Source organism: Lepidothrix coronata, unplaced genomic scaffold, assembly GCF_001604755.1.
Source record: "Lepidothrix coronata isolate B3197 unplaced genomic scaffold, Lepidothrix_coronata-1.0 Scaffold120, whole genome shotgun sequence".
Taxonomy (NCBI): domain Eukaryota; kingdom Metazoa; phylum Chordata; class Aves; order Passeriformes; family Pipridae; genus Lepidothrix; species Lepidothrix coronata.
This window is the reverse complement of record NW_016690300.1, coordinates 1,416,942-1,429,365: the sequence shown is the minus strand read 5'-3', so window position 1 is coordinate 1,429,365 and position 12,424 is coordinate 1,416,942. Positions and strand designations below refer to the sequence as shown.

Genomic DNA, 12,424 nt, shown 5'->3' with positions numbered 1-12,424 from the left:
CCTGGCCCACCTCTCCCCTCACCTGTCCCTTCCTTCAGTGGGTTTATGCTGGTGCTTCAGAGGCTTGGGCTGTGATAACACAGTGGCTGTGGAATGCATAATATGGAAATCATCTTTCCACACTCTTATTTCTCACAAAATGACCAGGCCCTTTGTAAGATGACATGCCAGGAGTGCCGATTGTAGGTGGTGGCACAGTGGTGTGAAATTTCAGATAGAGCTTTGCCAGGGTTGAAAGATGGTAACAGGAGCTTGTGATTGAGGAGAGCTCAGCAATGGTGGGCAGCTCTATGTGCTCTACCTTTGATGTGAGAGTGCATTTGTGTTCAAAATGAATGTTTTAGAAATGCATTCAGAGAGCATCAGTTGTGTTTGCATGCCAGGAATGACGACGAATCCTAAATTCGGTATGAAAATAATTCAGATCATCTCCAGTACCCATTTTCTGCTGATGAAGATTATGGTACTTAAGAAAAAAATCACTTTCAAGAAGTTGAAAATATAAATGGTACTAAACTAATGGGATCAACTTCATTACATGGAGCCTAATTGCAACTTCATGTCTCCAGATTTATTCCAGTGTAATTCTGTTAATATCAAAACTAGAGTAACAAAGTGATGAGTCAGGTCTATTGTTTGCGAATCTCCCCTAGAGATCATTAGCTTGTATACAATTGCATTAAAATTTAAATGACATGCTGCTGTCATTTTCTCGCTTGGTTTGAGAAAATCTGCATATGTTGGAGCCTCTGGGTAACTAAAACTGAAGCAGTTGAGAAAATGTCGTATAACAATGATATGAGGAATACAGTCAAATATTAATTGTCTTAAACAGCTCAGCACAATCTGTGTTAATGTAAGTAGGAGAGTCATCAGTTCTGTTGCCCTGTCAATGTGGTGAAGCTTTGAAGAAAGCTGCAGTGGGGTGCAATGTGATGCAGAAGATGCCTTGAATCAATTTAATTGCTAACTAGGATAAATAACTTCAGTATAATACTAAACAGCCATACAGAAAATTATTGTGAGAGGTTCCAGCTGAGAATGAGAGTTGTAAGCAATGGAAATCTTGCATGAGCATGTGTTACTTCAGTATGGCAGTATGTAGAAATTCTGGTGAGGCTCCAGCATGCTGGGCACAGTACAAGAAAAGATGACAGGGTGTGTATTCCACTGTTCCACACAATGAATATGTCATACAAAATGCAACAGGCAGATAAAAGAGCCTGGTGGGAGAAGGGCAGATGGGACAGTCAGGCAACCAGATACCTACCCAGTTCAGCACAGAGTGCCAAGTTTTGGGGTTTTGCATGCTTCTCATTCATTCTCTCCCCCTTTCCCTCTCCCTTTCTCGTCCTTGATTAGCTAACCCAAAATAAAAAATGTATTTAAGAACAGCTGTGAAAACTTAACAGTTTTGAATTCAAGAATGTTGTAATCACTATGATTAGGTTTCCCACCAAGAAATCTCATCTACTGTCATATTATTAAGGGCAGAAATAATGCGTCAATGAACTGAAGGATAGCAAGAGGTTCACCAAAAATATCTTTGATTTCCTGTTCCCCTTCCCTGGGCAATAAGGAGTTGTTCACACCCATAAAGACTGTTACAGGTGTGTACCTATGGATGGTATATTATATGCCCATTTATGAAGCACATCTCTTGAAGAGATAAAATGCAAGGAATTGTTTTAGCATATTCCAGTCCCCACATTGCTTGCAGCGTGTGGTCGCCTCTTGCAATAATTGTCTGCAGTGGTTCGTCCTTGAATCCTGAACTTTCCTTCAACTTTTTCCATTATTACTTTGTCTATAAATCTGTCCATAACCCCTGAACAACATGGTCTTTGAACTCCAGTGCATCTACTCAGTGAAATTCTCATGCAAGCTTTAATCTTCTCTCACCTTGATATATTTTAACTTCCCTCTTTATGGCCTGGCACACAAGCTGAATTTAATGGTGATAAATGTGTTTTTAAGATTAAAAGCTATGAAGTATGTGTTACAGATTAATCTAAGCCAAATCTTCATTCTAAACGTGGTACACTTGGGGAGGTTTGAGCAGGGAGGAGCTAAGGAGTCAATGGTTGTAGCTTAGGCTCATCTCTGGTGTCAAACACTTTGTTTTGTTTGCTGGTTTTGAAGAGCGTGTATTAGTGTTGGGTGTCTTTGCTACTATAGAGCATTAGATCATCGCTGAAGTAGCTGTCCCAATTTACCTTTGCACCGTGTTCAAGAGCAAAGTGGAGAGTCCTTTTGTGAAAGGATCTGAATGGAGGAGAACAAAAACAAGTCAAGGCCAGAAAGCAAATCTTTCCAGCCCATCCTCCCTATTTGCCTCTTCCCGATGCAAAAAGGGAATGAAATCATACATGCCCTTCCCCTTTCAGAAGGGAAGTTGCCACCGTTCTTGCTCGTGGTCTTTGTCAGCATGCAAATTTCTCAAGATATAGCAAAACCAGCTTATTACACAGCTTTGCTCCTTTTTATAAAAAGCCATTCGTTTGCTGCTGTTTTGCAGCACTACAATTTAATAATTTGTAGATTGTAGAAATAGTGTGTTAAAATGTTTTAAAATATGAGTCATACCTGTGATTTTTTTTTTTACTGTTGTTGTTGCTGGAAATTGAAGTATGGTGATGCACATGTACATTTAAGCAGTTGTAATTCAGAAAATGAAGATTTTTCAGGTGAGTTTCCACAGTGAAGTTTGCTTGTAGATTTGAGCTGGGCCAGACTTTGTGCCTGTTTTTCATATTAGTATGTGGGTCTAGGGCCCTTTTGGATGGATCATAAACCTACCTAGATGGTAAGAACTGAAGACCACATGGAGCCTCTCAGAGGAGGATTTCTGCAGGTATTTGTGTATGATATATATGTGTATGACTCCATACATACATACAGCCTTCCTATAAATGTAAACAAATTACTTTTTTAGGAAGAATACTCCTATAACCAATATGATTAAAAAAAAGAATGTAGGCCTATGCTGAAGCCTACTAAATTGAAATCTTTAGGAATAAATTTTAAACTCGTGTTGAATTTCTTCAATTTAAGCATTTGCTCTGGTCCTTGTGAGTCAGGACCAGTTGTCTGAATTCACAGTTGTCTGAATTCGATTCCTGAATTGTGAATTCCTTGTAGGAGATTGCAAACACTGAAATGCAAAAAAAGAAACTGCGTGGAGCTCTCCATTTGTGCTCAAAGGATAGATTCTTTATCGAACCCCTAACAGGAGGCCACTGGCTTTGGGGATTGCTTTTCGTTTGTTTTCATTCTGTTCTGCTTTTCAAACCCTTTCCTCTCAAGAAAGCACAGCTGGAGAGCATTAACTGAAAACAAATGATGCTGCAGAATATCTGCTTGTTCATTGCTGCTTTTTCAGCTTAATTCTGCTAAATGATGCTTGATTGAAGTTTTAAACTGTGCTTAACTGCATTTAACACTTAAAAGCCAAAGGTATCTGTAAACCGATCCTCCCGGTCCGGCCCAGACGCGCAGAGGAGGAGGCGGAGAGGGGTAGAGGGAGGTTACCCCTGAGTCCTTCTCTCTGTTCAAGCTTTCTTGCCTTCCTTTCTCCCTCTAACATATTTAATTTCAAGTACCGAATTTTTGTGGGATGCGGGCTAGCTCAAATACAGGGCGGTGTTTGTGTCGGTTTTGTATTTTTACTTCCCCACCCTGCCTCTCTAAAAGCAAGGTGCTGGCGTGGACAGCACAAAGCTTTATTTGTCCTGGTGGACAACTGCTGGAGACAGCGGCTGTTTGTCAGCCCTGCCCGATAACACACCATCGCACCATCTGCCGCCCGTTCCGCTTTTGGAGGAGCGGGGGCGATCACTTCCAGCTGTGTGTGCCCAGCCTGCCGGGGGGGAGGCGGTGTCAGAGGGGCTCACGGGGGGGTGCGGGGACACGGCCTCTGCAAAGCCAGCCTAAGAGTGGGGATGGTCTGCCAGAGCCCACGGCTCTCGGATAGATAAACGCGGAGTTGGAGGAACGTGGCGATGCTCTTCTGAAACACCAAAGCGTTCTCTTTTGAATGGCAGAATTCTTGAGAAGAGATGATGGCTCTGGATCGCCTGAGCCGTAATTAAAATGAGATATTCTAAGGTGCTTCATTTTTGTTTGCTGCGTTAGGCTGCAGAGCTTAAAGACATCTGTAGGAAAAATTGATAGGTGATTTCTTTTATCCTGTTAATCCTTTGTCTGAATTTTCATTGCTGTTAGGAGATTTATTAGCATTTTTTATGACTGGTCATAGCCCGTGTTCTCTAATATATTTTTTGCAATTTCCTTTCTCTAGATTGTGCCATTTAAGGAACACAACTCAATTTTTCCATCAGTTGCATCAGGGAAGCCATAAATATGTCACAGGGGGTGTATTTATGTACCGTATTATGCAGGGGAAAGAATTTCGCCTGTACTGCGTAAAATTAAAACAATAATTAAGCTTTGGCAGAAAGGTTGGAAGGAAAACTCCTGGCTTACATATATTTGTATGTTTATGGTATGTGATAATTAAATGGCAGTTACAAATTCCTGTATACCCTAAATCACGTTAATGGAAACACTTGGGCCATGTTACCTCTTAGCAGGTGTCTTAATACTTGGAGGAAGGGTGAAAATTCAAGAAAAAGGGTGGGACTCAGGTGTCCTGGTAGGGAACAGAAGATTGTCCATGGGATCAGGTAGATGTCAGGTAGCTGAGTGGTGTCAAGCTGTGAAGAGAGCTTTCCCTTCCCACCTGGTTATGGGAGGCCATATAACAGGCACAGGGTAGGACTGTTGTCTCATGTCCGTGTTGGATCCCTTTCCATGACAAAGAGTCAGTCTTTTGGAGACACCATCCTTCTAAAGATCATGATGATCATGGACCTTGGCAAAGTATGAGATAGAAATGGAGCAATGAAAAGCAGTGCAGAGCAGGAACCGGGGTGCTGCTGACTTATTGGTGGGAAAGAGGAAAGGGCAGGAAGGGGAACTGGGCAATAGCCACAGAGTATGTAAAACACGGAAAACCTTGTGCCCCCTTCGGATATGAACAGAGGCATCCTGCATTTCCCTCCTTTCCAGACTTCTCTGTGCACAAGGCATGTCCTACTTCTGCAAGACGTTCCTCTGTTTCGTGTTCTTGAGAGGCTGCCCCTTCACCTCAGTAAAAAGCTGGCTCTTCAATCCTGGCACTGTTGTCAGCACGGCAAAGTTAGGACTGGAGATGTGTTCTCCACTTATTTAATGATGAGCAGTCACATCTCTGTCTTGTAACACTGTATTTTTTTTTTTTTTAAATTTTTTAATCTGACTTCAAAGCTGCCTTTCAGCAGTTGGAAATGGTAACATGCATCACTGAATATAAGTGCTTTTTAATAAGTCCAAGGCCAAAAGTAGCAAAACATAAGGTAGCTTGGTGTCTATAAAAATCCTAAAAAATTTCTTAATTTTTGGTGATGTCGATTCACAAAAACTTTGTCTTTCACCCAGCTTTAATTTTGCTCTGTGCTTTTTTCCCCCAGACATCTTTGCTTTTATAACATGAGATAAAAATACATTCTTCATAGATTAATGAAAGCCATGAACATGATGTGATGATAGAGCTTTAAAAATGTATTTAAAAAAATGGTATTTTCGTTTGGCAAATAACTGTTGTGTGCTAAAAGCTGCTCTTTTGCATGAGCCTTATGTAACATTGCAGTTAATAACATTTAGTGTTATCGGATGCTAAATGACTTTATCTCAACTACAAAAGCCTGTTTACAGAGATGAGGCAGCCTTGCTGGAGTGCCAGACTGTTAAATAACTACGGGTTGCCAAAACTAAATGAACTTTTCAGCTGGTAATGATGTGCAAATTGCTCTTGCAGATATATGTATGTATTGGAGAAATGCTCACAAGCACAGGGTTGTGTCTCCTTAAAAACATTTCTTTGCCTTTGTCCTTAAACTAGCAGTGATGGCATTAGAATGAATATATGTAGATATATAAACACAGCTATTTTGTGTTATTAATATCTGAATAGTTACTAAGTAGCCATTTTAATTTAATTAACCAAGTATCTATTTATTTTGAAGTTATTAGCTGTTATGTTAAAGGGCTATTTAAGCTATATTGTACTCCACTTGGTGAAATGCAGCTCTAGGTGAGAAGAGCAGCTGTGATTGTACCTTAACCAGCTTCCAAATATGATTGTAGTGTAGGGAAAGGAAGGTTTGTGATGGAATACCCAACCTGTGACCTTGGTGAGCCTGTGCAGATACAGAGGGGAAGCAAAGGTCTGTTGGTTTCTTTTTTACATGGGCCTTCTTGTAAACTACTGGTACAAAATTGGGAGACACAGGAATTAAACTCTGACACATCAGTTATGCAAGGGTTTTTTTTATTCTTTTTTTTTTAATTATTATTTTTATCTTGAAAAAATAATTTTCTGTAACGTGGCACCTGTGGGTGAAGAGGTCTCATAGTAAACTTTAAATGAGAAGATGATTCCTTAAAGTATGTTCAGAAAGGTGTTGCCCCAGGCTTGGAAAGTGCGTCGTTACCCAGAAGCTGCACTTTTCTGTCTGAGTGCTGCTGGATCCCGAGAGGAAGCACTGGGTTTCCTGTGCAAAGCTTGCTCCCTTGCCCTGGAGTGTCTCACTTTGCATTTCTTAGCCTGGTTGGGAATTTAGTACAAAGAGCCATTCTTGTGAATCATGTTTTCTTTGCAATTTTGCATTCCAGCTCAGCAATTCGTTCCTCCTTTTTTCTAATGGCAAGAACATTACTGGGGTTCACATAACTTTGGTAAAATGGCTGGTTCAGGTTCTTCTGGGAGGCTTGAATGCTCCAGTTCCATTCCATTGGGGGTTATTCTAAAAATACAACTCTTAGTATACCTAATATGCATTATAAGTAGTGAGATGTTCTGACAGTTAATATCCCCGAATTTAAAAGTTTTTCAAAGGTAAATATTTAATGTTGTGAAAGGCTTTTTCAGTAGTCAAGCTTACAGCTAACGACGTGTCTTCTGAGTAATCATGTTCCCATCCCTTGCATTATTAAGAGCCTTCTAAACATTATTTGTATAATCTTAAATGAAAATCGTATTTTGGAAATACTATTTTGAACGTTTGAGTGTGCTGTAGAGTGTTTGGTATAGGTCGAGTCTGTGTTTGTGTTTCACGCGGGGTGCACAGCAGCAAACGCTCGGGTCTAACCATTCCTCTCCTCTCTGAAAGGACCGAGTTACTTGTGGTTCTTTCATTTCTCACTGAATTTTCCTGAAAACCTGAAGCACTTGTGATGTTTGCACGGTGTGGGAGAGACGGTTCAGCCGTTCCAGGAGATGAGGAGCATCCTCTTTGCAGCGGTCCATTTCCTCGCAGGCACGCTGTGCTCCGCTGACATCGCCCCCATTCCCCCTCCCCGAGCTCCGGGGCAGGAAATGCCTCGCAACTGGTGGGTGAATCCCTGGAGCTGCGGGGAGGGCACGGCGGGAATGCCAGGCATTGGCACCGGCGGGGTGCTGAAAGCACCTCTGAGGTTACCACTGGGCTGCAGGGCAGTGGGGTCTGGTGCGTCTTTGCTCTGCCAGTTGCTGAGGTGTGGGATGTACTGGGACAACTCTGACCCAGGGCTGGTGTGCTGGAGGAGGGTGCATGGCTGGGGGTGTCTCTCGGCTTCAGGGCAAGGTGGAGCTGAGGGATCCACCCAGTGCCCGGGTTGAGAAGCTCTTTGCCCTTTCCCCTTCCCCATGGTAATACAAATGCCTCCCCCTGGAACTAACCCAGTGTTTAGAACCCAACTTCTGCTTCTTAAAACGCAAATCTTTTTCTAAATGATCCGCCTTTGTAAACTATGTAGTAAAAATGTGAGAAGCGATGGATGGAGAGTGCATGCATTAAGGTACAGACCAAATGTTTAATAATGGTTCTGTTGAGTTAGGCTCTCTGAAAATTGTCAGTCTTTCATTTTAGACTTTTACCATTGTCCGATAAACCATTTTGAAACTAAGTTTATTTCTTTTCCTGAATTTAATTTTTGTTGATTTAGCACTATCCACAACTACATACATTTTTAACTTATAATGCTATTATTACACTTTTTTCTCAAGTTCTTACAACCAGCACCCCAGAAAACATAAATTCTATTTACTATTGTAGGACAGACCTGTTCTAATTCTGTTGTAGGTTTGAACTGCTGTTGAATAGAATAAAAAGAATATAGTTCAATTTTCAAGTTGCAAAAACACATTTAGTATGTGCAATTTAGCAGCTGTTGCAAACACTTGGAGGCATTTTCTTCAGCATTTGAAAATTCCCTGTAGCAGTGAGACAGGAAACATTCATTTAGCTTTTCAAGCTTGAAAAATAATTTAACCTTTCCTTAAATTGTGTTTTGAAGTTTGGGATTAACTCTGTGCCTGGCTGCACAGATGGCTACATTTTACATATTCCTTTGTCTAGGAAAAAAAAAAAGAGACCACATGGTCAGTTAATGGCTTTAAACACTCCTAGTCCTCATTTTACATCATCTTAATGGGACCGCAGAGATTCTGGGAAGATACTCAGAAAATTGTTGCTTATGGTGTAAGACTTGTAAGATGTGCTGTATTCTGTGTCCTGGAACTCATGAGCTATTTTTGCTTCTGCTTATTAATCCTGGCTAATGAATTTTACAGCTTCATCCCTTAAGATTTAACATTCATAATTCTGGTATGGAAAAAATGAAAACTAAGAGCACTAGTGCATAGAAAACGTTTCTTTATTACTGGAATGTGAGGGCTCTTATTTTGTAATCTTTTAATAGGCAAAATTATCAATTGCATGTATTTTTAAGAAGTAGAATCCATATCAAGTCACTGAAGTGTTTATAAGCTAAATAACCTTTTTAGTCTTTCAGAATGCTTTCTAAGCTTTTTTGCTAGCCACTTTTAGGAAATACCGTAGTGAACTGTGAACTACACAAATCAATTGTCATTGGGAGAAATGATGGAAAATCCACTAAATCAGCGATGTGTCACCAGAACAGACAGTTATAGCATATAAAACCAGTCCTTAATTTGGTATCTTGTGCTTTATAAAGATTTTTTTTTCAAGTAGGTTTTAAAATAATATCAGCTAAAGGATTGCTAGTTTAACGTAGAATCATAGAACGGAATCACAGAATGGTTTTTGTTGGAAGGGACCTTAAAGGTTATCTAGTTCCATCCCCCTGCCTTGGGGGACACTTTCCACTAGACAAACACAGTTTGTGTAGGTCTGTATGTGGCACGTAAAAGAAGTCTTGACAAAACCACTTAGTGCTGTACAGTGTTGAGCACTTGTAAGAAATCTGTCAAGTTTATAAAAGGTTATCGCTACAATATGGGCACATGACTCTTTTTGTTTTCTCCATTTGAAAGTACTAGTAAAGTTTTTAAGGCTACTACTGCTTTATAATGTAAAAAGGAAGAGTTTCCTATAGTCTCTTAAGCTCTTACCCTTTTAAACCAGCATGTGCAACTAAATCCATCTTTTTGAAGTTCTTGAAGATAGCTGTAACTGGTAGAATACTTTATGGCTTTATTGCAGTTTCTGCAACAAAAAGACTTCCACTGCAAACTCTGCAGTCACAAAGGTCATTCTTGCTACTATTAGATGGAAATTTTATGATGTTCCTGCAATTCTGTGTGAGTATTGCAGGCCAGGATGGGATATAGGGGTGTAGTGGTTTGAGATGCTGTGGATCACCATGTTGGAGTCTCTAGTCTTAAATGCTATCAGCCAGGCACTTCTGACAAATACTTAATTCACTTCTATTAAATTAAACTTAAGAACATCTCCAGATGTTGTTTATATATTTTGAGGGTGTTTGTATATATACATAGGAGAACATGCACCCTGCTTTCCAGTCAGCCCAATCCTCCTCCCCTAATTTATTCAAGGAGGAAAAGGTTACATTTCCTCTAGATTTCTGAGGGTGTTTTGTTTAGTTTTTTGCTTCCAATGAACTTCCTAGAAAGAAAGACTAAGAGAGTGTTGTAGGAAAAGCACTGTTGGCTGAGAAGTACCCTTAAGCTGGGTACCCTTAAGTAGCATTTCCAGTTCTAAGATGCAGAAGGAGCTGGTATGTGAAGGTCAGAAGTTGCCAGTGTAGTTCATGTTAACACGACATGACGAATGTTGTGTTATAAACACTAGAAACTCTTTGTCTTGCTTGAAATCTGGAAATGTAGTAACTTCTTATGCTGCAATTTGGTAAGCCTGAAGAGTGGTTTGGGATTATTATTTTAAACCTCACAGATAAGGAAGCTCAGTCTGAAACTTCGCAGCCCCTTATTATGGGTGAAATGTGTAGAATTCTGCTTTGGCTTCCATTGATTATCTTAATTGCCTCAGGATTATCAGACTTTTCCCAATACCATTACTATCTTTATGACTGCTCGATAGAATACAGAATCTATGTTAATAAATAAAACATTGCCTGTAAATGGAGGTGCTGAAAAATTAACTTTCTCTTTTCTTTCTTCTATTTTTTCAGCGGAACCCCTGCCTTTAATGGACTTGTGCCGAAGATCAATTCGTTTTGCTCTTGGCAGAGACCGCCTGCATGACATAGAAATTCTACCTTTGCCTCTGTCTCTGAAAAATTATTTACAGTACCAATAAGATGTCTAGAACCCTCTGGCCTCACGTTGGACTACATCAATGCAAATGGCAGAAAATTGTTTACAGCAAAATATAAATCTTTGTGATGGACACTTAAGTGTTATTTAATTTTTAATATATATTTTTTTCTGAACCAGTGAAAGCAGATCACTGTGGGGGACTACTAAAGAATGTGAAAACGTTGATTTGATTGAGATTCATGTGTTATCTGTTGCCTGTTGTGTTTACAGTCCTGAAGGCCATTATTCTCATCTCTCATATGTTAGTTTATCTTTGTTGCCTCTGGTAAATGCCAATAGAAAATCTGACCTGCAAGATACACTGTTCTGCAGGACAGAGCATTCTTCAATATTGTGATTTTCTTTTTGTCTCCTACACCTTACCCCAATAAATAAAAATAAATTAGCAAAGGAAAATTCTTGACAGTAACTTCTGAAAAATATTTAAACCTTGTCTTTGGTACACAGAGTTGCTGGGAGTTTTGAGTGATCAGCACTCAACATAATTAGGCCTACACTATCTAAAAACTCTAACGTTCAAAAAAGCAGATTATTGTCTAGAAGAAGAGTCTGTGGTTTGAAAACATGAGAGGAAAAAAAGGGTATATGTGTCAGATCAGTTTTTGGACTTGGTAACAGTAAGGCGCAGTTTGTTGTTTTCAAGACCAAATCTAGTCCCTCCAAACTTCTGCAGTTTATAACAAAGTGTTCACTATCCCAAGAATTTAGGATATTCATATTTTAGAAAGCTTGTCACTTTTTTTATTTGAACAAATTTATAATTTTTATGTGGTATGAACTCTAAGTACTTTGTTTTCTTTTTAATGTATGTGTGGTTATAATGTTTATTTATCTGTTTAGTGTCTGTGGAGTTCTCATTTAACTGTTTCCCATCATGGGGTGACTGATTTTGGTTTTTTTCCCCATCTCCATCTGAAATGTATCGATTTTTCAGGCTCATCCCATTTTTTAAGATGCTGCTTTCTATTTGCGTTTCTTACATGTTTCAAGTTATCTGCCTGATCAGTTATCTAGTTTTTAAACTGGAAGTTGTTGTTATGGCAGAATGTCAAATGTTTAGACTGAGCTGCCTTCAGCATATTTTAATGTGAATTTACTGATGAATGAGGAGAAAATTTCTAATAAAGTCTACTGTCCAAAGTAAAACTCATATCTCCTTTGATGAAGTGTTAAATAACATAGTACTGCTCATAGCACAGAGTTGAAGTTCAGTTCCTCCTGCAGCTTTGCAAATGTTTCTGTCTGGCACTTCTTTGGGATCACTGCTTTGGTTTCATGTGTGAGAGACATCACAGACAACATCATGTCCCTGATTGATCCCGCTCCCTCTGCATAGAGCTGTACTCTTGCTTTTAACACCATTCTGGTCAGATTCCTCTAAACAAAACCTCAGTTTTGTGCCAAGTCGTGCTTTGGGACTCCGTGCTTTTGAGGTAGGTTGGGGTTTGAGTGCTGTGCACTGGTGATCCAGGCAAAACCACTGACCCGCAGATGGTTGCCCTGCTCTCAGTCGCCCCTGGGAACAGAATTACAGTTCCAGCTGGAAAAGAGAAATGTGAGATAAATAGGATACAGCAACACAAGGAAGAGTGGAAGCAACAAGGGCAAGGTAACACAGGGATGTCAAAAATTAAATAATAATATTTGTGTGTCTGGGCACAACTGCGTAAGTTGATGTCTGCTTCAGCATCAGGTTACTTTTGGGCTGGCTTTCGCTTAAGGTGAGCGGTAGGTACTGCATTCCTTACCTTTATCTTGCAAAGGGGAAGAAACTACAGCCCT

General features: G+C 39.9%; 1 protein-coding gene across 5 annotated transcripts in view; it reads left to right on the top strand.

Annotated features, from left to right (window-relative positions):
- SPSB4 (splA/ryanodine receptor domain and SOCS box containing 4) overlaps window positions 1–11,791 on the top strand; it is a 162,230-nt gene extending 150,439 nt beyond the window's left edge. For all 5 annotated transcript variants that reach the window (XM_017825542.1, XM_017825541.1, XM_017825540.1 and 2 more), the window contains one exon: window positions 10,495–11,791. In XM_017825542.1, coding sequence (XP_017681031.1) covers window positions 10,495–10,622 — 128 coding nt within the window. In that variant the 3' untranslated portion in view covers window positions 10,623–11,791. The remainder of the gene's footprint in view (window positions 1–10,494) is intronic.
- The last annotated feature ends 633 nt before the right edge of the window (window positions 11,792–12,424 follow it).